General features: G+C 37.2%; 1 protein-coding gene across 5 annotated transcripts in view; it reads right to left on the bottom strand.

Moving 5' to 3' along the window:
• Window positions 1-421: 421 nt before the first annotated feature.
• Osbpl6 (oxysterol binding protein-like 6) overlaps window positions 422-25,185 on the bottom strand; it is a 109,276-nt gene continuing 84,512 nt past the window's right edge. For all 5 annotated transcript variants that reach the window (XM_013029992.1, XM_013030011.1, XM_013030020.1 and 2 more), the window contains 12 exons: window positions 23,265-23,372; window positions 20,233-20,370; window positions 13,300-13,387; window positions 12,617-12,870; window positions 11,766-11,903; window positions 11,367-11,430; window positions 9,190-9,268; window positions 7,453-7,597; window positions 5,642-5,786; window positions 3,976-4,102; window positions 1,636-1,758; window positions 422-593 (listed from right to left, as the gene is read on the bottom strand). In XM_013029992.1, coding sequence (XP_012885446.1) covers window positions 485-593; window positions 1,636-1,758; window positions 3,976-4,102; window positions 5,642-5,786; window positions 7,453-7,597; window positions 9,190-9,268; window positions 11,367-11,430; window positions 11,766-11,903; window positions 12,617-12,870; window positions 13,300-13,387; window positions 20,233-20,370; window positions 23,265-23,372 — 1,518 coding nt within the window. In that variant the 3' untranslated portion in view covers window positions 422-484. The remainder of the gene's footprint in view (window positions 594-1,635; window positions 1,759-3,975; window positions 4,103-5,641; window positions 5,787-7,452; window positions 7,598-9,189; window positions 9,269-11,366; window positions 11,431-11,765; window positions 11,904-12,616; window positions 12,871-13,299; window positions 13,388-20,232; window positions 20,371-23,264; window positions 23,373-25,185) is intronic.

The raw sequence follows: 25,185 nt of genomic DNA, 5'->3' as shown, positions 1-25,185 counted from the left end.
CAGACAAGAGACCGAACATGTAGTTTCTACGTTTTTTTTTTTTTAACACTTTTCATCATCTTTAAGCACCAATTACAGTTCATTTTTCCTTACAAATGCTTCAGGCTTTGGATTTTTATCTTCTGTTCCTTTTATTCTGCTTTCTGAGGGCATGGAATATATATATATATATATACACACACATATATGTGTGTATGTGTGTGTGTATATATATATATATATATATATATATATATATACACACATAATGGGGTTTTTTAAAGTTTTTTTTAAGGAATATGGTTGCAGCAAAACAGAAAGGATCCAAAAGTGGTTAGGAACCTGGTCTAATGCACTTTTGAAAATCCATTATAAAGATGAATAGAAAAGCAAATGGTAGGTTTTCAGTCGACCCAGAAACCACGCGTAGCTATACGAAACATAATTGTGCATAGTTATTTATTCATTCAGAGTGTGATATGTTTGCTAGCTTAATGTCTCCAGTTTACCAAAGAACAGGGCTGTCTACTTTGCTAAACCCAGGGTCCTTTCGAAGCTCCCAGTAGGTGTCGTTAGAAACCCAGGCTTCTCTTTGATTTGCATCAATAACTTTTCTGTGGAAATATAAAACTCAGCATTAGCTATAAACCACATCAAGGTCATTTGATAACTGTACCCTTATTAATATAGAAGCAGTAATTTTCAAGCTGGTTATTGTCCTATCTAGCAATAATGGATAATTTCCATATTTTTGGCCAGAAATGAATTAATTTTTATTGTTACAGGCTTGAAATGGAAGCAGGTAAAAGAAAGACTGAGGACAGAAGCAAATTACCTCTAGGCAGAGATAGAAAGCAAAGGACCTCAAACATAGCATATAAAAATACTATAACCACGTGTTCCTACCGCTAGGCTCAAGCATAGTTTTTACTTTCTGTTCAGGGGAGAGCATGCAGCATCAGTTTCTCAGAGAGCTTCTGTGAGGTGCAGGTATACAGGGGTCCTCTTCAGATACCTGAAGGGCAAGACTGCATTTCTACACCCTGGCAGTCATGAATGGCAACTCTAAGGTATGTGATGCTACTCAGTGTTGGATTGGCCCTGGAATTGTCCACAGATGGATCTAGAAACTACAGATTCATCGGTGTGAAGTACCAGAGGGCCCAAATCTGAGAAGATGTAAACTCTGTGTGATGAAATCAAAAGGAAATCCTAAAGAACTCGAGTGACCCAGGCCCTTAATTAGGAGCAGGGACAAGTTTTTACCAATCTAAATGGTGCAGCTGATGGACAAAGCCTTTTGGGGTGAGATCCTCATTCTCTTATATCGTCAACAGAAAGAAAAGATCTACAGAGAAGCATTCCTTTCTATAGTTGCTAACTTTTCCCATGTAAAATCTGACTCAATATTTTCACTGTCAAAACTAAAGTTAACAAAGTTGAAGTTAATGTTAATCAGAGTTCCCTGGACACTACACTATCCCTCACTTAATTTTTATCTCCGGTTTCTCATGGCTTGTCACAACCATTTATAAAGCACTTGGTGGTCATGGAATGGAAACTCTGAAGGATCTGATGCTACCCAGAGTTGGTTTGTTAGTCAACAGATGGATCTAGAAACGACAGAAGGACTACTTACTTAAAAATTCTACTTACTTAAAAAATTTTGGTATATGTTCAAGGTTGTTTTCTTCCATGTATCGTCTTCGAGATCTTTGGAGCTCTTCTACTCTTAGCTTCTCTGCTGCTGCAGCTTCTAAATTTCCTTCTTCCAAAAATCTGATCAGAAAGCAGTTGATATTTCAAATGTTATCTTCCCTTTAGAAAAGTGAGTCTCACTGGCATAAGATTACACTCTAGGTGCTGTGAGTGAACAGGGGACAGTACACAGTAACAGTGCATGGTGGTGCTGTGGAACTGACCCTCACCTCTGTCCCTCTCTCAATTATTAGGCTCTTCATTCACATGGAATGAATTGTTGTACTTTGAAAGACGGAAGAGGTGATGTATTTGGCCTTGAAGACTGCTAGGCTGTCTGGGTTCTATAACTTGAGATTTTTTGGGACTATGGCAGAGTCCAAGGTGAGATCAGCATGAAGTCACAGTTGCACTTCTTTCCCACAATACCAAAAGGCACTTGCTAAAGGCTTGGATGGAGGGTGGTAACTGGCTATTCTCTATTTATTTTGAGAACACACTGAGAGGCAAGGGAGCTTTCCTGTTTGGTTGGAGAGAATAAGAGTGATGAAAAAAGAAGGTAACAATTGGGGAAATTTACAAAAAGCTGGGTAATAAAAATAAATAGGACAGAAATTCAGATAAGGAACATTGAAACAGAATTGTGAAGGAAACAAACAAACCAGACCCAAAGGTGATTTGTAAATGTTTACATCTCAACATGAGACTGATGATCAAGATAAATTTGAATGTCAAATAGACTGCACGTTCTGCGTGATGGGTACTAAAGTAGAATAAAATGACATTCAACGGTAGGAGATATTGAAAAATATATTGGACAGCAGAACATTCAATACCAAGAACATTTTAGCAGAAGACAGTTAATGCACAAATACTTAAAAAACGTAAAAGTGGTCATGAATGGAACCTGGATGGCATATAGAATTTTTGGAAAAAGTAGAAAGAATTGTGTAAGAGAAGTCATCATGACTATTAGAAACAAATAATAAAAAGAAAGCATCGACCAGGCATGGGTGGCTCATGCATGTAATCCTAGCTACTGTAAAGGTTGAATTCTGAGGATTGTGGTTTGAAACCAGCCCAGGCAGGAAGGTCTGTGAGACTCTTATCTTCAATTGATGATCAAAAAAGTCAGTAGTAGAGCTGTTGCTCAAGTGGTAGAGCACTATCCTTGAGTAAAAAAGCTCAGAAACAGTGCCTAGGTCCTGAGTTTAAACCCAAAGGCTGCTCCCCACCCCTCCAAAAAAATCCCATAAGAATCAGAAAGCATTAAAGACAGTATATTTGGTAAGTCTCATATACTGAGGGACCCAAACATGTTGGGCAAACTCAATATTTAAAAAAAATATCTGGGTGCCCCTCTAACTTATTCTCTTATTTATAATTAGTTTAAAAGATACTCCATATTAAAGAATAATAGCCTACAGGGGTTAAAAACACTGGGAAAGGAGTGAATTTCCATTTAGTGCAGAGCTCTTGTATCTGTAGACTTTTCGTAAATGTGAGGATGGAGAAACTTCATGTAGAACACAGCTGTTATGGCTCATTGGAGGTTTGTGTTGAAAGAAGTCTCTGTTATTATCATCTCTGTTATTATCATCATACTTTACCTAGATTAGAAAACAAGTATTTCACTTAACATACTTTTTTCCAGATCCTTCCACTTCTTTGCAAATGATACAATATCATTCTTTCTAATGGATGAATAAAATTTCATTGTGTAAATACACTGGAGAGACAAAGGTTGCATGCTTTCACTCATATGTGGAAGCCAGAAATAGTTTATAAACATATAAGTAAATATCTTGGATTGTATACAAGTGTATATAAATGTATTAGCTGAAATACAGGAGATTCAAGGGAGAACTCAAATAGTATAATTCCTTAGAAAGACAAAGTTTAAAAAATAAACATCAGGAAGCGAGTACTTTAAAGGGGTAGAGTAGGTTCAAGGGGAATGAATGAAGAGAAGTGGGGGAGATTGCACTCAAGAATTCAGTTTATTCTACAAAATTAAGAAAATGAGGGAAGGGGTAAGTTGGGAGGCATGGGGGAGACTGTTGAAAGGGGTAACATTGATCAAGACATATTCTATTCATAACTGCTTTGTTATAAGGCAACTCCTTTGTACACCTACTTAAAGATAAGTAAAAAGAAGACTCAAGTATTAATGAGTGGTGTCTATCAGAAGGAATGATGAAATGAATAAGCACACGATAGTGATGAAGTGACATCTTAGTGATCTTTAACACCTTGCCATGGTCTAAGATGCACCTGAAATACTGCTTCTGTCCTTACCTTTGATCTGGCCTGAATCGGGCATCTGTTGGTGGAAGGAGGTCTTTTAGTACAGGATCTAACTCATTGAGCTCAATGGCAAACCTCGTGAAACCATAGTAGAGCTCATAGTTGGTTGGCAGGGAACCTGGAATGAGGCCAATAAATGTGAAAGGTGAACCACTTATAGAAAAGGAAGAAGTCAACTTTTCCTGATGCTTAATTAGTAGTGCCCTTGCTCATAGCAAAATCTGTAATCATGAGCACTAGATTGTTCAAGTAATAGATTTTCAAGTAAATTAAATTGCTTGTATTTTGCTAGGTGCGGAAGTTTATGTTGATGGACGAAGCTAATAAATTAATGTATTTAATAGAATATAGAACTTTAAAATAAAACTTTGTATTACAGTAGCAGTCTTCACTGGTTAAACTCCACAATTTCATTTCACATACTCAATCGTGGAACCAAATGTTAGGGTGATTAACATTAAAATTTCACCAGAAACACTGTTACTTTACTCCCTTTAAGAAAAGAAAAAGATGTAGATTTAAATTAATATTTACTGGTACTTAGTTTATCTTTTTTTTCTTTTTTGAGATGGGGGAGGGCTCTCTCATAGCCAGGTTCTTTTCAAACTTCTGGACTCAAACAATCCTCCTACCTCAACCTCCCAGCTGCTGAGACTATAGGCTTGTGCCACCATATCCGGCAGTGAAATCACGTGCAGGCTGCCCAGGCAGCACATGTAGTAAGTAGACAAGAGCTCTACATCCCCAGTGCTTACTGGTACTTCTTACTGAACTCAACTTTTACAACAAGCCTGACATATAGTCAGCATTCAGTAGTTACTCATGAATGAATTATGGCTCGTTCCTCACTGGCAAAAAAATTAATACACATCAGTGTCTTTTAGGAAACAAGTACGCAATTTTAAAGTTAGAATGATCTGACAAATTCCAATGAAAATAAATGTCATGTGGAGACTCGTTCCACATTTACTTGATAATCATGCACACATTACCAGGACTCTCCTGTCTTTTATTAAATGTCAATATATTGCAGTTTATGTGAATGAAAAGATCACTTACTGTGGCAAGTTTCAATCTATGGTGGTAGATATTTGCATTTCCTTTGTTTTATTAGAATAGAAAATAACATGAATAAGGATCTAATTTTACATATGCCAATTTCTTTAAACTTAATAAAATGCCTAGTTTTTGAAATGTTTGTATTACATTTACAATGAGCAATGTCAGATTATGTGTGTGTGTGGTGTGCACTGGTACTGGGGCATGAATTCAGGGCCTGGACATTGTTCCTTAGCATTTTTGCCCATGGCTGGCTATACCACTTGGGCCACTCTTGGGCCAGCTTTTTGCTGGTTAATCAATTGGAGATAAGAGTCTGCTGGACTTTCCTGCTTGGGTTGGCTTGGAACCTCAATCCTCAGACATCAGCCTCTAAGGAGTTAGAATAATAGGCCTGAGCTACATGTCTGGCTATATGTCAGATTTGGCTTACATTTTTAATCACATACTAAATATTGGCTCTTACAGATAGCTCTGTTAATTATAAATACAACTGTAACTGCTATAAGCATCCACATTTTAGATCTTCCTGCTAAAGGAAACATGAGGCAAATTGCATTGCCTCGGTCCTAAGACAGGACCCTGAGGCTGACCTTACCTGGTCTCCAGATACACTTAGCAGAGGGGGCCACGCCACAGTAGAGCCCTTCATGCCATTTCCCAAACAGCCGGTGTACTACCTTCCCTTCCTGATCCATCACGACCCCCTGGACTTCATTCACATTGGAATTCCAATAGTTCACCTAGAAAAGCCAAACCCAGTTCCTTTAATAACATCAACCTCAATAACATCAACCTACACGAATGTTTTCTTTACCTGAAGTCCCTCATTCAAGTAATTTCCAGAAATTTATCTCAAAATATTTTACATATATGCAAGGTTGGCCTTTTGAGTGCAAGTTAGATTTATATGTGTGTATATATATATATATATATATATATATATATATATATGGAGAGAGGGGGGAAAGGGGGAAGAGGGAAAAAGGGAGGAGGGGGGAAGAGGAGAGAGAGAGAGAGAGAGAGAGAGAGAGAGAGAGAGAGAGAGAGAGAGTACTATGTGGTCTAGGCCGCTTTACTTATGATCCTCTCCTAAGTTCAGTCCACACAGTCTTCTGAGTGCTACAGCGATAGCATGGTCATACAACGTAGAGAAAGCTAATAAGGTTTCTATCCTAAGAACCTAATATTAATTTACAAATTACTATTTTTTTCTCTTAGATCTTTTTATCTGAATTCTCCCATTACTCATAGATTTTAGTGAACTTCAATCACACATAAGTGAACATGGAGGTAATATTGTATGTTCTAATTCAGATGAGAGTAGCTGAGGGAAAATCACCATTGTATAGGAATTTCTGTTTGTTTATTGATTGATTGATTGATTGTGATTTATATACATATTTTTTGTACTGGTCCTCGGGCTTGAACTCAGGGCCTGCACACTGTCCTCGAGATTTTTGCTTAAGGTTAGCACTCTTAGCACTGGAGCTATAGCTCCATTTCCAGCTTTTTTTTTTTTTTTTTAGCAATTAATTGAAGATAAGTGTGTCACAGTCTTTCCTGCCTGGGCTGCCTTCAAACCACAATTCTCAGGTCTCAGCCTCCTGAGTAGCTATGATTACAGGTGTAAGCCATTGGCACTTGGGTCTATAGACATTTCTTTTCTTTTTTTGTGGGGGGGTCCGATCGTGGGGCCTGAACTCTGGGCCTGGGTGCTGTCCCTCAGCTCTTCAGCTCAAGGCTAGCGCTCTTCCACTTGAGCCACAACGCCACTTCCAGCTTTTTTTTCTGCTTATGTAGTGCTGAGGAATCGAACCCAGGGCCTGAAGCATGCAAGGCAAGCGCTCTCCCACTGAGCCACCTTCCCAGCCCTCTATAGACATTTCTATGCAAACATATTTTCTGTTCAAAGTAATGCTTTTTGTTGAACTTTTCTGGCTTACCATAGTGGTGGGTTGGGTAAGCTCATACTGATGAGTCAGTAGTTGTCATCTTTATGCCTAATTTATTCAAGTATTCAGAAAGTGACAACTGCATTATCTCCCTAAAATCATCTTCTGGGTAATAGTCTCTCTAAAATATAATCACTTAAATACTATATTGTAATCAAAATGCATTAGGGATAGATACAGAAGCCAGAAACTTGATACTGATGAGAAGAATTATATGGAATCTTACTCAATGAACTACTGACTTGCTACTAAAAAAAGAAGATTATTTAAGAAAAATATTCATTATTTTGTGCTATAAAATAGCTTTTTTTTTATTTCCACATACCTTCTTATCATAAATGTCCTTAGGACTAAGGATGACACAGGACAGACTTACTTGATACTACTAAAGGTAATGTTTTGTTTTTTTTCCTTGGGACACATTTTACCCTCTTTATTCTATGATATTATTTACCTTGACAAATGTAAGTTTGCAAATGCAAACACTGCTTTTGGTATTTCTAATGGTTATTTCTCCATAATGTTCTATCCATCTTCTCCCACTGAGGATGTTGTGTATACATGTGGTAACTTTATTCCATACATAGTAATCTCCATACCTAGTAAAGAATAGCACATTGATTAAAAACAATAAAGGTCACAAATACAATAATATGATGTTCCTACCAATGAAAATAATCATTGGGGAAAGTTTCCTTTTTCCTCATTTTTCTGTTCATTTCTTGACAATTTCTATGTGGCCATAAATATATATGACATGATTTATTCACCTAAGGGACACTGAAGTGCTCTCTATATGTCTAAAGTCAGAAAGTTGGCCAGGGCCTGTTTCCTATTCCTTTAAGGCTATCTGTATGGTACAGAGATATTAATACATAAACAAATATTCAAACATTTATATAGAGAGAGCTACAAAGGAACACAGAGGGGAGATTCCTTAGGCCTCAGCACTGTCTGGAATGTAAATTGGTTGTCAGGGGAATGGCTTCAAACTCATGTTTGGAGATGGTAGAAAGGGCATGTGTAAGTCATAGGGGCCAGAAGAGCAGCAGTTTCTGGGGGCCTGTGAATGGTGTGCTCTGAGTCAGTGGCTGTGGTGGGAGCCAGAGATGGAAAGGAGATGACTCAGAGCAGAAAGGCTTTGAGTGACCTACAAAGGGTCTACTTTTACTAGCAGATAATAGGTCATTGTGTAAGGATTGAAGGGAGGTAAAGGCTTAATGAAGTCTCCTTAGAGAACACTGTTTCCTATACCACATATGAATAATTCTTTGGGAAAATAAATGACAAGCTTAACTAAGAAGACATAATTATAACCCACATTCTGGAGAGTAAAGTTATAGAATTTTTCAAAGAACAAAATGATATAACTTCAAATCATATAGCTTTCTACATTTTACATATATATAAATAAATATTATTCAGAATAATGTAGGCATTGTTGGTATAATTAATGTAGGCACTGTTCAACAGTTGAACAAAAATTGAACAATAACAAAAATTGGTCTCAGTAAGAACATCAATTAATTTAAAAAGATTTATGAGAAATATCCTCCAGAACACTACCATAAAGTAATCCATCATTCATCATTGCAAAAATAACTTCAAAATGTAAAACAGATCCTGGACTTAAGTTAAATTAAAAGTGTGGGTAAAAGAAATGGTTAGAGGAGAACCTTTTTTTGTTGTTGTTCAGTTATGGGGCTTGAACTCAGGGCCTGGGCACTGTTCTTGTGCTTTTTTGCTCAAGGCTAGCACTCTAACACTTTGAGCCACAGCACCAATTTTAGTTTTCTGGTGGTTAATTGCCAATAAGAGTCTCATGGACTTTCCTGCCCAGACTGGCTTTGAACTATGATCCTCAGATCTTAGCTTCCTGAGTAACTAGGATTATATGTGTGAGCCACCAGCACCTGTCTGAGAATCTTTAATATAAAATGCAAACTAGCATGACAACTGGTACATGGTAGGCACCTGAGTTTTACTGATGAATGAAGGATATGAAGATATAAATGGAAGCTTTAGTAATATGTTGTCATTTAGTTTTGTGGGGTCCATATGTAAAACCCTTGTTGAAGGTAACAAGCTTTAGACATTTTAAAAAATAAAACCCTTACTATCTTCTAGTCAAAAATACCCATTTCTCATTTAGAAAGCCATCAAAAGTCCAAAAGGGAGAAGTTCTACCTACTTTGGAAGCATGACATTCAGTGTTCCCACAGGCAGGATTTCCATTGACTTTCCCCAGAACTTGTTTTTCCATCTGATATCTACATGATACAGGCAGAAGACAAAAATATATACATCATATCTAATCATTTGTAGGTAAAAACTAACTTTTGTGTGATACTTTACAAAAGCTTTATTTGTTTTTTTATGAAAAGCTTTTTTTTTGTCGGCCATGGGGCCTGAACTCTGGGCCTGGCTGCTGTCCTTCAGCTCTTCAGCTCAAGGCTAGCGTGCTACCATTTGAGCCACAGCACCACTTACAGCTTTTTCTGCTTATGTGGTACTGAGGAATTGAACCCAGGGCCTCGTGCATGCAAGGCAAGCACTCTACCACTGAGCTACCCTCCCAGCCTCTTTTACAAAAAGCTTTTTATAATTAAAATTTGTTTTATACTTGGATTTATTTTATTTTATGTATTTATTTTTGGCCAGTCCTGGGGCTTGAACTCAGGGCCTGGGCACTGTCCCTGAGCTGCTTTTGCTTAAGGCTAGCACTCTACCACTTGAGCCACAGTGCCACTTCCATTTTTTTCTGTGTATGTGATACTGAGGAATTGAAGCCAGGGCTTCATGCATGCTAGGCAAGCACTCTACCACTAAGCCACATTCCCAGTCCTATACTGTGGATTTGGCATGAGAATCTGAAGATGGCCCAAAGTGATGTGATCAGAAATAAACTTTACTGTCTGTCTGTGTCTCTATAATCATGCTCCATATTTGTTTTCAACAAACAAAGCTAGGAGAATCCTGGAATAAGACATGAGTGTGTGCACATGTATTGTGCATTTGTAAATACACACAAACACAGACTCTACAATATTTACTGTTCAGAGAGTAATACATGCTAAGTTCTGCCTAAATGGTAAAATAGCAAACATACGTATCAAGCCTGAGGTATATGTAAAAATAATTGCAATATGGCAAGACCACTGACTTATGTATACATTTACCCCCTGCACAGAATAGTTATATGACTTGAGAGAACAGTAGAGAAATGAAATATCTAAATACAGGTGTGAAGATACAGCCTGAGGCCTACCAGTTCATCTCACATGATGGCTTACTGCTTTACTCAGATTTACTGGCACATTTATTAACAACCATCTCATCTCATTTTGGTGAATCAAGGGAGTTTAGTCCCATCTCTACAAAATTTCTGACTCTTGGTTATGGCCAATAATTATTTATTGTTCTATTTAACAATAAGGTGGTAGTTGTGATGCTTTATCATTTTGTCCATTTTTCAGCTAAGGAAATGCTTTTGAGAGGAGTTGTGCTGTGAACAATAAAAATCAGCCTTCTAAATGTAGAGAACTACTTAATGGTCAAGTTTACATACACACTCTTTTCTTTCTAATCATTTCAAATTTTATTTTACTTCTGAAAGGACAATGAACGTTTAGTATAATAGACTTCAATCCAACCCCCAGAACCCTAATGAATTGGGTATAAATCACTTCCTTTGGTATCCATGGTAATAGTTCCATAATCTCCTTAGACACCAACATCTGCAGATAAAGGAGTCCTTTATATAATATGCAAATCATTTGCATATAATTTATATATACCCTCCTGTATACAAAGTCATCTCTAGAGCTTATATGTTTAGTATGATTTAAATGCTATACAAATAGTTGCTATACTACACTGCTTTGGTAATAAAAAATGAGAAAAAAGTCTGTATGTTCAAAACAGATATAACTGCTTTATCTGAAGTTGGTTAAGTTTGCAGATGGGGAACTCATGGACATGTGGACTGACTGTGTGTCTAAACATTCTTCCTCCTTCAAGAGGAAAATCTCTTTGCACACCTCAAGAGAAAGAAGGTTGGGCTATCACCTCTACATTGCAGATGCAGACAAGTCACAGTAAGAGAAGGTAATGGCTGGCAGTCAGTACTGTACTCTGCTGTTCCACAGATCTAGGCTTTGCTTCCTAGATCAACGATCTCATCCCTAATACAACATGGTTATATATTAAACCAGGACATTTAATTTCCAAAACTAAGCTCTACATGAACTACCAACATTTTTTGAGTTTCAAAGTCAGAAATCTAATTTGAGTAAATGTATTATCAGAAGATAGAAATTTTCCTATAGGGATATAAAACTGACTTTAAATTATGATTGAAATACAGACCTTGCCAAAACACAAAATTCTTTGATTCACAGTGACAGGCAGAAATGGGTGGATGATGGCTAACCTGGTAGATAAAAACAAAAAAAGGCAATGAGAGCAGGGTTAAAATTTCTACAAATAATACTGTTAAAAAAATTGAAATGGTTATCTCTAATGAAAACTACAATTCTTCCATTTAGTGTAGTTGTGAATTAATGATCATGAATTAGTCTCAAAGTGCAGAAGTAAATCTTTACTTTTAAGACTTAGTGCTTAAACACAGGGAATTTATGGACATTTGGTGGGGCTGAGATATCTTTTAACTGGTGTCATAACTCATCCCAAATGATAGTTATCAAAACTGTTTCATCACCAAACTGCCTTTGAAGACTATTTTACCTACATAGAAACTTTACTTACTTGTTCTGAGAAAAATCGGAATCCTTTGTCTTCTCTAATGCATTCATAAGTCTCTCCAAGGACTGGGTTGAATGGCTTACTTCCTGCTCTGAAATAGGTGGAGCAATATCCTGAAACTGCAAATGCAGCAACAAGAACCTGTTAAAATATTCAAAAGAGGGACACAATATAGAGGAGTCTATTGCCAGCTGGGTCTGTTTGTCTCTATTCCTCTACATCTTCTTCAGTCCATGTTGATTTCATGCCATTTTTCAGTTAGTTGCCCCAAATCTTCTTCATCAGTGCACAAGGGGAAAGTAAACTATCATGAGGTTAAATTATTCCTAAGGGAAGCAGCAGGTCAGAGGTCACGTACTCTTCATTCATACGTGTACCCACTATCATGAGAGTTCAGAGGTAATAAAACCAGTTTACAGATTATGCCACATGTATCATCTTAACATTGTGTGTGGGTGTGGCTGCTGGTGCCTGTCCAAGAACAGGGTAAGTTCTCCACAGTCATGTGGAGTAAAGGGTAAAGTACCAACAGTAAGTTACTTTCTGAACAGATGGACTCCTTTGGCATTTAGAAAAGATGGCAAAACAAGGTCCAACAGGCTTTCAGCCTCTAAAAACTAATACATCTTTGCATCTTAACTTCACAGCATACACTTTAGGCTACTAAAAAGTAAAAAGACGTGGATATTCTAGTAAGAGTATCTGGCACCGTTTGGCCCTATTTGATGATGCAAACAGACTATTTTCTCCTTTATCTATGCAGTGAGAATGTTATAGGAAACATAAAATGTGTTATCATAATGGCTTGTAGCTTAGGCCTGGTCCCCGCAGGGCACTGCCCTGTCCTTTATTACCATGCGCTCATATGGATCATCTGTCTCCGATGCCTTGTCCAGTAGCTCACTGTACTCGATCTCCTCACAGAGATGCTGCAGGGTGTTGAGTGGCTCATTGAGTTCCACAGGCATGGAGACTTTTGACAGGTCTTTGCCGATGTTGTTCCTCAAGATATTCCACAAGTTAATGTTACTGGTGTCAGGGCAAGGGGCAGGCAGGCAAGTACGACGGCCATTCCGGAAGGCGCCTCCTGTAAGCTCCCCATTCAGGACTGGGGAGGGAGAATCACAGTGAGAGATGCTTTGCTTTTCTAATTTTATAAAACTAGAGAGACAGTTACTCAAATAATTCTGATTATAATGCATTTCTTTTTAGTACACTCTCTCAAGAACCAAGTTATTTCTGTATGAGATTGCCAACAAATGCACAGAGCATCAGTTTTTTAAAAAAGTAAACTACTGAATTTACTCAAATATTAAGACAAGTCAAATGGAAAAATAAATGTACATAATAAGTGAGGTAATTTTTTTTACTTCACCACATACCTAAGTGGATGTCATGAGTACCTCAACAGACTATGCATTATACAATTTATAGAAAAATCAGTTGAAAAAAGAACAATTAAAGGTGATAAGGTGGATGACTGTTCATTAATTCACCAGTTTTATAATTAGAATAACCAAGACCAAATGATGCATACTTTGCCGAGAGATGTTGTCCGCAACACTAGTATTGTCTTCAGATATGTTATCACTCACATCACTGATGTAAGACTCATCATCTGATGCCTAGGAAAGGGAAGAACACAGAAGGAATCAGAATTCTTATGATTCTTGCCTCGACAGCTCAACTCATTAAAGGACTAATAAAACTACAAGAAACCAAAATACTAGCCATGCACCAGTGGCTTACATCTATACTCAACAGCTACTCAGGAGGCTGAGATCTTAGAATCACAGTCTGGAGCCAGTCCAGGCAGACAAATCCACAAGATTCTTATTTTCAACTAACCAGCAAAAAGCCAGAACTGAAGGTATGGCTCAAGCAGTAAAGTGCCAGCAATGAGTGAAAAAGTCCAGCAAGAATGAGAAGCCCTGAATCAAAGCTCCAGGACTTATAAACAAAAACCAAGAAAAACCAAAATACTGCTGAAATGAGAAAGAGATATAATGGTGGAAAATATATCTGGCTTATGTGTAAAGAACACTTAAGTCTTCTGTGAACTGGTCACCGGTTATTTGAAAGGAGCCTGGTCTTTAGCACCTTGAACTAGTTATGGCAGAAGACTAGGGAATGCCAGTATACAGCTAGAGATATTTTAGGATAAAGCAGCAAGAATATACAGAAAGAAGTCCCCATGACTCTACCTAGATCTAGAAAAGGCTGCCCAGAGCAAGTGACATGTGAACTCTTGTGTTGGAAAATGAAAATGGGGAGATGCACAGGAAGAAGGGAAAGTGTGCAAAGCAAGGACCATGAGAGAAGCATCTACCCTAAGAATGGCAGGAAGTTGAGAGTGGCAAGAAAGAGGGTGGGGAGAACAGGAAAAAAAAAGGAACTGACAGTGATAGGCTTTTCAAGCCAATGTTTACATATAACCCCATGGGTTATTAAAAATCAACAAAAAACGTCAGATTTAGTTTTCAGGAAGACTCTTGAAAGCTTTACTTTGAATATACACAGATCCAGGTAAAACAAATACATCCTAGAATCAGATCATTTCAGTGGGGATAAATAAGAAGAGATCAAGAATTAAGCTACTCTCCACATATCTGAAGGGATGTAAGTCTGTTTTCTGCAGTCTATATATGCACACCATGCTTACAGTAGGTCTATTCACAAAAGACAATCTATGGAATCAGCCTATGTGCCCATTCATGGACTGATGAACTGAAATAGGAAATATGGAACAGGGCTGGGGCACGGCTCAGTGGTAAGAGCTCCTGTCTAGAATATGTGCAATATATCCACAATTGAGTATTATTTACCCATATAAACAATATAATTTAGTTTGCAGACAAATATGTGGAACTTGACATTATCATGCTGATCAAAATGAGTTAGTCTCAGGCAAATAAATGACATAAATGTAAAAGGGGAACTTGACTGTGTGTGGAGAAAATTAACAGGAAGAAGTAGGGTGGAAAGATAAGGTGAAAATGAGGGAACTGAGTATGATTAAAGTACTTCATTTGAATTTACAAAAAAATAAAATCTAGGATAAACTTTATCCTGGAGGATAAAGGAGGGTAGGAGAGATAAGAAAGTGATAGACGATCAAAGTACATTCATTACCTGCACATACAGAACTATCACAATAAAATCCGTATGTATAATATAAACTAGTATGTAATATAATTAATACATAGTATATGTAATAACTATAATATATTTTAATATAACATAATATATGTTATAATTACATAATATATACAATGATATAATTATAATAATATATTACAATTACTATAAGCTAGTAAAAAGAGAATTGAGACACTAACATTATGAGGAAAACATGGATTAGTTCCACCCTAAAATAAAACAAAAAATAACATAAAAATAAAATTAAGGAAAAATATATCCCCTAAGAACAGATGAGAAAGGAGAGTTGGGGGGTCTCCATTTATAACCAACCCATCCTGAACCAGCATCTTTCTACTCAAAGGCTGACAGGTGTGAACTACTGGGCTCAGTCACTGAGTGAGAAGTCTTGTGAACTTTAATGCCTGGTTGGCATCGAACCATTGATGCCCTAATCTCTGCCTCTTAAATCACTAGAATTACAGGCTTGAGTTACCAAACACAGCTACATCATCTTTTGTAAACTTTCTAATATGTATAAGATATCTCTGTAACATCTGAATTTCATCTTTTGTGAATTTATTTTCTAATCTTTCACATATTTTTCTGCCATCATACAAACTGTATATTTTTTTCTGGCTTGCAATTTAGTTTGTATCTGTTTATTCCAAAGATTTTTTTGCCCTTAAAAGTTCTAAATTTGTGTGTAGTGAAAACAATTAGTCTTTATTTGGAAGGTTTCTGGGATTATTGCTAATGTTTTTAAAATTAGGGTTGAAAAGAACTCATATATTGAGAGTGAAGCTCCAGGAAAATGAGTGCATGCATGGATGATTAATGGGTGTTTTGCTTTTGCACACAGAGGAAATCTACAAAGATAGAAAAATAATAGTAATTTTTTTCTGATTCATATCTGCACTACACCTCGCTCCCATTCTTCCCATTGACTGCAACACTGCTGAAGGGTAAACTACCAGGCCAACTAGAAAAACTAACTTTGTTAGCTTGATAGAGAAAACAGGTACATCAAACTTTCCCACACAATGTCTCTGAAAATAGCTAATTATATATTATATTCAACTACATCTGAGGGAACAAAAACTTGAATTCCTACTACATGAATATATATTTTTTGAACCTTTGTGAAGGAAACTCTTGTGTTTCTGCTACAGAAAGCTAAAAACAAGAATACCTCTTCAATTTCTGTTCTCTCACACTAATCTATGTCATCATAATGATTCAATATTATTGGCATAGAAGAATTTTGCAATGATGGCAGGATGTGTACATGTCATATATGTTTGTTCAGTAGCTGAGTCTGGGCTGTTCTGACAAGTTCTCCTGTAGGGAGGGAGGCCAAGGATTTGTGAGATTATACTAAAAGTCTGTCAAGAAATCCTAGAGGCAAATACTCTTTTTATGAACTTCAGGACTAAATGAGTTCAAGCAATATTATTTCCTAAATTTCAGGCATGTGGCATTGCACAAACAAGTTTTTTAAGAGCAGAGACAAGTCAAGTAGCTTATTCGAGAAATTAAGAGACCATTTGAAAAGTGTCAACCGGATTTATTTCATGCACTTATGTTTTGAAATTAATTTATTTTTTTTTTGGATCCGGTCGTGGAGCCTGAACTCTGGGCCTGGGCGCTGTCCCTCAGCTCTTCAGCTCAAGGCTAGCGCTCTACCACTTGAGCCACAGCACCACTTCCGGCTTTTTTTTTTCTGCTTATGTGGTGCTGAGGAATCGAACCCAGGGCCTAATGCATGCAAGGCAAGCGCTCTACCACTGAGCCACCTTCCCAGCCCCCTGAAATTATTTTTAAACAATATCTGTAAGCAGTTGTACAATGGATTTTCAATTTAAAAAGTCTAGTTTTGTACACAAATGCATCTTGATCGGTGTCACCCCTTAAGGAGATTCCTCCCCGCCCCCCTTTTTTTGTGTATTCCAGTCCTGGGGCTTGGGCCTGAGCACTGTCCCTGAGTTTTTAGGTTCAAGGCTAGTATCCTACTACTTGAGCCACATCCTACTTTCTGCTTCGATGATTAATTGGAAATAGGAGTCTCGCAGACTTTTCTGCCCAGGCTGGCTTTGAACCATGATCCTCCAATCTCAGCCTCCTAAGAAGCTAGGATTACATGTATGAGCTCCTGGTGCTTGGCAAGGAGACCATTTGTTTTTAAAGGAGAAGGAAACTCATCAGGTAAAGTGCATTAATAAATGGTCCCAAAATAGAGTGTTTCCCTAGTGATGGAAAATGTCAATGTGAATCAAGTAATACCCAGATGCTCTTTAGAATAATGATAGGTCATGGTACTAAACGCTTTCCTTCCATTATTCCATTCATAAATATTTATTGAATACTTGCTCTGGGCTCAGCAGACTGTCACTGTGCTGGAGATAAGAGTGGTGCGGTCTTTGCCCTCGTGAAACTTATACTCTAGTGGGAGAGGCACAGGAGACAAGTGAAATACAAGAAATATTTGTGTGTTAAGCAGTATATCTTATGAAATAAAGGGCTCAAGCCATAGGAATGGCATTCATTCCTTTATGGTGTGGGTTGTAGGATTCTCTCTTTTCTACAGCAAGGGATACCAGTGTCTTCAGCAGATCAATAATTGCAGGAACCATTCTGTTGGCTGTTGGAAGGTTTAGAATAACAGAAGTAGCACAAGGTTACACCTGAGAACTAGGATCAGATTTGAAAGGGTCTTTGAGTGATAGCTATGCATGTAGATTTTCACCCTAAGAAACTTGGGGGGTAGGGGATAGAGTTGCCTTTTAGAAGTGTCAATCAGATGGTGACTCACACCTGTAATCCTGGCTACTCAGGAGGCTGTAAGCTCAGGATCATGGTTTAAAGCTAGCTGAGGCAAGAAAGTCCATGAAACTCTTATCACCACTAAACTACTCAGAAAAAGCCAGAAGTGGTGCTGTGGCTCAAGTGGTAGAGTGTTAGCCTCGAGCACAATGAGGCTCAGGGACAGCTCCCAGCCTTGAGTTCAAAGCCGAGGAATGGCAAAAAAAAAAAAAAAAATGTGAATCAGGTTTCAATTTAAAAAGTACAATTTTGTATACAAATGCATCTTGATCAGTTTTCACCCCTTAAGGAGACATTTTTTCCTTTTTCTTTTGTGTGTATGTGTGATTGTGTGTGTGCCATTCCTGGGGCTTGAACTCAGGGTCTGAGTTTTTGTGCTCAAATAGAACCAGTTATGGGACTAACTGGGTACCAGGGAAGAAAATGATCAGTTATTGGGTTGGAGCAGTGGCAGTGAAGCTTCAAGGAAACAATGAATCTGAGAAGTTGCAGGAATTGATGAATGGATTGGTATGCATGGTAGGAAGAGATAAAAGGGGTGAACAAAAGTAGCCAAGTATTTGATGCTAACACCTGGGTAGAAGAGCCTTAAGATAGTAAACCAGTAGTAGGGATGGGTTATTTTTAGTCTTTGGAGGTAGACAATGACTATGAAAAGGGTTTGTTGAGTAAATTTTTTTGGAATGCTGAATTAAAGATTCTGTGAACACCAAAGTAGTAAAGTCTAACAGGTAGTTGGCTATGTGGATTTTGAAGTGACTCTCTCCAAATCTACTCTGTCCTTGAATTTTAGACTTGGCTATCCAAATACCTGAGAGATGACCCCAAGAGGTCCAACAAACTCATGATGCCTAAAAGTAAATGTATTATTTTCATGTTGAATACTACTTCCTCACTTCTCTGTTATTAGACTCACTCTTCCCCTTTGGACTGATGCAATAATTTGTTCCAAATCTTCATTTCTATATCCATAGTGACTAATGACACTGATACCTGGACACCCAGCTAGATATACACCAAGAACTTGGGCCCAGGAAGATAGCTTATTGGATGATGGGTCTGAGCTCATATACTATGCAATCACACTTGACTGCAACCTGACTGAAGAAGGGTAGAGGGTTGATTAGTAATGGAGGCTCAGAAGAAGTCAGCCCCCAAAATTCTACTACCCAGGAGGCTGAGAAAGGAGGGTTGCAAATTTAGGGCTAGCTTGTGCAACAAAATGAGACCTTGTCTCAAGACAAAAAAGAAAATTCTGGTAGCATGTCTCTGGCATGATATACTAAACACCTGTCCACATGACAAGGTAGAGATTCTGATCTCCTCAACAAAAGGAAGGGAGTTAAAATTCCTGATCCTCTTAGCCTGTGGTTCACTCAACTCACTTTTCCTTTTCATTGCTCCCCAAGTAACCTTCCTGGCAGCAAGATTAAGCTTGTCATGCAGATTTGTCTATAGGGAATATAGAAAGCAGGATTATTCTGTCCCTCTATAATACTAATTATCATTACAATAATTAAATTGCTCCTCTGGCTTCTAATGGAAGTATCGGTGAACATGTTAATGCATGCCTGGAGATCTGAGAGACACGTGTATGTCTTGGATACTAAAAGATTCAGCATCTGATACAAGATTCTATTTTACGAAGTGATACTTGTTCATTATTTCCTTTTCTTTTCCACTTCTTTCACTTAAAACAAAACAAAATTTTCAACACCTCAAATTAACTACTAGTATTTGTTAGAATGTTTCCTCTGATTTTCTACACATATAGAAATAACGTTTGGTAACTATCTCATTTTTTTTTTGTAAAAATGTAATGCAGATTTTCAAATTGCAAAATATCTAATAGTTCATGTGGGAGTTTTATCTTCTATGCAAGAAACCAAATGACAAGAAAATAAGCAAAAAAATTAAAGCATACCTGAATATGTTTTAGTAACAGAACTAATTTCTGCAACCTGGTCAAGAAAGTGATTCTTCATTTCCAAAACATTTTCAAAACTCATGAAAATGAACAACAATATAATGAAGTTTTTGTGGTGGCCAATGGCTAACCTTCACAAACTGTAATTCTCCAAATAGATATGTGCAAACCATCATCTTTCTAAACTCAAATTTGTATCAGTGCCTAGATACATGATATGTATGCTTCTGCATGCACTAATGGTGATTTTCTAATTCTCTCATTTTCTCCTACATTTAATTAGCTAGTTTACCTCTTCAAAGAACTCCGCCATCAACTATTTGGTTAATTTGAAATATGAATCGTGGAAAAAAGTCACAATAAATGTTTTATTTTTTCCCTTTATGCATCAAATTTAAGAAAAATAATTTGAAGCTCAGAAGTGTTGTCAAGAACTCAGTAAATAGCAACTGATGCACTTTGCATGTTTTTGGCTCTCCTGCAATTGGAGCACCTATGATGGAAACAAATATAACCATAGCTTTTGTTTAACACAAACTCACATTCACAAGCAGTAGAGGTTGACATATCCAGGAATCTTACCTCATTCTCTGATGAGCTTGCGGACAGAAGCACCTCTTGAGCATCAAAAAACTCAGATACGGACTCTGACATGGATAGGCGGCTCTCATTGGCTACTTGTTGTGACAGGGGGAGACTGACATGGATTTGCTCACCAGGCTATTATAGAAAGGAAAGACATATGGTTTAATTTGTGTGTGTGTGTGTGTGTGTGTGTGTGTGTGTGTTTCTGCCTTCTGGCAGAGAAGATACTTTTTTTGTGACCATGGAGTTGGACCTTGTACTTGCTCTGTGTGCTTGCTTTGCAAGTGCTCTACTTTGAGCCATGCCTCCAGCCTTGCTTTGTGTTGATTATTTTAGAAATGGACTCTCATGGACTTTTCTGCAGGAGTTGGCTTTACGCTTGGATCCTCTAAATCTCAGCCTCCTGAGTAGCTAGGATTCCAGGCCTGAGCCAAATTGCTTTGTAGCAAGAATAGCTATTTCTTCACTTTAGTTGGATCTCTATAGAAAGCCACACTGTGTATTAAGAATAGTGACACTTTCTACTACATACAATTCATTCTATGTCTAATGACTCCAAAAGGCGTAGTTGAGAGATGTTGGATGTTGACTTGATTTAAAATCCCTGCTCAATTGACAGTAAATGAAACTTAACAGGGTAAGCCTCTATTAACAGAACTGGTGCTTAAAAGCTGCTTTTCCTGGGCTTACAAATTAAATTAAAAGCAGGAGAAATGCTTTGCACCTCTGCCTTCATTTCATATGTGCTTCTGCTCTAAGCCATTTCTCTGTAGTCACTTTGCAATCACTTTCCAATCATCTTAGCTGCCAGGAACTACAGTATTGACTGATAATATCTATGACAAGGGAACAAACTATTGCTGTGAAGCCTCAGAACCTCCTCAGAACAGACCACTGACTATGGGAGGAGGATGTTTATTGTGACTGCCAGAACAACTTCCCCAGAACCCCTCCCCAAACAAGGACTGAAATAATAGTCAGCCAGGCCACACTTTGACCACTGTTTAATAATTATGCATACATATCTCATTCTCCCCCCTAGTTTTTGTCTATGAAGCCTAAACCTCGTGTCTGTACCCTAAACATAGCTAAAGATACATTGAATTGCTATTTATTCATTCTCTGTCTTTTACCATAAACATTTGGCATAAAGAGGTGAGCGACCAGACCTGACATGTAGAACTTCTGGAGTTTGGGTCTGAGATCTATAAATTCTGATTTCTATTAACAATCTGAATTGATTATACAAATTCACTCTTTTATTCTTAAGCTTGCCATTACTAGTCATGTTCTAGTTAGGTATATCAAACCTCAAGAAGTACCTCTAAAAACTGCTAGAGACATTCTAAGAAAATGACAGCTAAGACAATTTTTGAGATAGAATATAAAAAATCATTTTCCAATTAGGTGATAAATTTTGGCCAATAAAACATGACCATATTTCAAATAAAATATTAGATTTTGTTCAATAAGTGATAAATGATTGTTTTCAAGGAAGCTATTTGTTTTAATCACAAAATATGCAAGAATATATACTATACATATATTCTACTTACACTTCAGGTCGAAAGAAGACTCCCATTGAGGATTATTAAATAAGTTTTTTAATATTTTTTTTATTGAAAAGGTGATGAGCAGGGTGGTTACAGTTACATAAGCACATTTGTGTACATAAGTACATTTGTTTTATTAAATAAGTTTTTAACGATAAATTTTAGAAAGACTTCCAGATTGTGCATAGTTTGCTGAATACAAAAGTCATCAGAGATTAAGGGTATCGGGGCACATGGAAGCAGTTGCAGGCAACTTAATCAAAGATAGGCTGCTTTGGGATAATATATCCTAAGCAGTTAGGTAGTAGAACCAACTCTCAAACTTGTAGATTTCTAACAAACTATAGGTTTTTTTTTTTGTTTGTTTGTTTTGGGTCGGTGGTAGGGCTTGAACTCTGGGCCTGGGAGCTGTCCCTCAGCTCTTCAGCTAAAGGCTAGTGCTCTAATACTTGAGCCACAGCACCTCTTCTGGTTTGCTGGTGGTTTATTGGAGATAAGAGTCTCACAGACTTTCCTGCCAGGGCTGGTTTGAACTGCGATCCTCAGATCTCAGCCTCCTGAGTAGCTAGGATTACAGGCGTGAGCCATTACGCCTGGCTACTACAGGTCTTTAATGCAAAGAAGATGCAAGTATTAGTTAAAACTCTCATCATCACCGTGTTGAAAAGTATGAGTTCTAAGGGCCATAACAGCAGTTTTATAAAAGGTTCAAACAGAATTACATGTTGTTTAGCCAAAATTTGAATTATTCTTTTTCCCCCTTTTTTATTGTCAAGATGATACACACAGGAGTTAGTTATATAAGTAAGGTAATAAGTACATTTCTTATCAAATTTGTTATCTCTTCCCTCATTTTTCTCCTACTTTCCCTCTCTCCCCAACCCCCTCATCTACTATTATTTCTTGAAATGGAATAATAATTGAAACATTTACCTTAGAGTGTTGTTGTCAGTACCAAATTGGACAATACATGAATGATTAGTACAATTCCTAGTACACAGTGAACATTCACTTGACAACTGTTAACTATTAATTATAATAATAGAAGCTGCAGTAGCATAATTAGTGTTGCTATAGCAATTTTACATGACTTCTGTCTTTAGATAGTTCTTTCTAACCAAACTTTAAGAAAATTTTTATGTAACAACATTTTTACGACAGTTAAAATATGCCTGTTGCTAACACTGGCTATTTGATCCTAATGAATGAGACAGATATAAGAAAATTAGGCTGGAGTAGATAAATAAACATCTGGTGACATCATATGAACAGAGGAATGAAAATAGACACTGACACCAGGAACAAATTATGTCATGTGTGTACATCCGTTACTCAAAAGAACACTGAACTGTCAGTGATACTAATATTTATGGGGAGAATCTCATTACAGTGAATTAACTGTATTGAAATAAAAACATGCACTAATTCTATATGCTATGAAATAGGTATTTTATGTCCATTGAAAACAAATCTTACCTCATCTGGGCTAGGAATAATATTTACACTGACAACCTGATCACAAATAATAGACTCTGAATGTATTCTGTTCAGCCGACTCCTTAGTTCAGCATTCTGGTTTAGTGCCTTAAAAGAACAAAAACTGAAGTTGTAATTGCCCATTAACAAACATAAAACAGAACAAGTATACAGGTACAACTTTAACAGCAAAGTCTCTGATGTTCTTAGCCAACTTTTGGAGTTATCACGAGCCAGATCCTATCAGTAAGTACAAAATAAATGGCTCAGAAGTCAGTTAATAATTTTTTTGTCAGTTATTATTACTACCTAGTAGATTATTGAACTGAAAGAATTTATGCTCATAATCAAAATGACACAGAGGAATTTTCTCTCCCTTAGAGGCAGGCCTATTACATATCAGCCCAGTCTACCACCACATATATATTACCTTTTATAGTTGTGGATGAAAACTAATGACACTTTGGGTCTTTTGGTCTCTCTTTTACTTGATCTAAAGTTTAGGAATCATTTCAAAGTTAAGAAATTATCTTAAAAATTATTTGGAAATGGAATGAATAAAAATGTGCTGTATATAAAGAATTGTATTTTATCTGGCTAAAGAAAATTGTATTTTACCTAGGACTGCTTAGTAAACACATGAGAACACTGCAGCAGAACAAATGCTTACAGACCAAATGCTGCCTCCACTGAACAGAGAAGACACTGATGATTATGATAAAGAACAAAACACCAATAGGAAGCCAACTCTAAGATGGCTACATCACACTACGTTTCCCACACCATAAACAAGCAGTAAAACACCACTTGCTCTAACACAGTGTGTGCAGTAACTACATTGATTGCAAGAACAGAATAGCTTTATATAAGCACGACCCCCATGGAAAAAAGTACAATGAACTATCTGGGGATGCACATGACATTGATCTGATGCATAAGAATACATTGAATTTCTTTTTTCTTTTTTAAAGATATGGTCTCTCTCTCTCTCTCTCTCTCTATATATATATATGTATATATATTTTTATATGTACTTCAGATGGTCCTTGAACTCACTACACACACACACATATGCACACACACACACATCCAGGCTGTCTTTCTTTTTTTCTCCCCTTTGCAGTACTAGGGTTTGAACCAAGGGCTGTGTGTATGCTAGGCAAGCACTCTAACCACTGAGTTATATCCCCAACCTAGTATGTTCCATTTTTGACACAGATGTGGTTCAGCATATTTCTATCAAGCCTCAAGTACAAGACTGTGGGAGAGCACGCCCCAGTAAAAAGATATGCAATTCTTTTCCTTTCTATTAAAATTGCAAGTAGAAGATGGAAGTGATGATTTAGGGTGGAGGATAAATGTAAGGACCCACTGAAGAGGTTATTAGCTATAGTGAATGGGCATTTGCTTTATTTAGACTAATATGATAAACTAATATGTGTACAATATAATACCTTAATTATAGCTGCACCTATCAAACTCACTCAGGATAAATACAAAAGAGCAAAACTCTACACTTGCGCTGAGCAGGACAAACTCCTGCACGTGGGTAAGAACGGCTGCGTCTCTTCTCTCTCCAGGCTGGTTCCTACTGTTTGCTCTCTTTTTTGTTTTTTGAGGACAGATTTGTTTCCTTGCAGCTTTTGGCTTTTGTTTAAAGCTTTTGGAGCCAGTTTGGAAACTATGTCAAATAACACAGGATCTGGTGTGTCAAATATTGAGCGATTAACTGTGGGTACAGATTCAACATGTTTGAATCTAAGAAGAAACATGTGCCTGGTTACCTGAGAAATCAGGGATATATTAGAAAAGGTTATTATGTTCTGAAAGAAAGAAAGAAAGAAAGAAAGAAAGAAAGAAAGAAAGAAAGAAAGAAAGAAAGAAAGAAAGAAAGAAAGAAAGGAAGGAAGGAAGGAAGGAA

Source organism: Dipodomys ordii, unplaced genomic scaffold (assembly GCF_000151885.1).
Source record: "Dipodomys ordii isolate 6190 unplaced genomic scaffold, Dord_2.0 Scaffold5, whole genome shotgun sequence".
NCBI lineage: Eukaryota > Metazoa > Chordata > Mammalia > Rodentia > Heteromyidae > Dipodomys > Dipodomys ordii.
The sequence above is the reverse complement of the archived record's forward strand: the minus strand, read 5'-3'. Positions and strand labels throughout refer to the sequence as shown.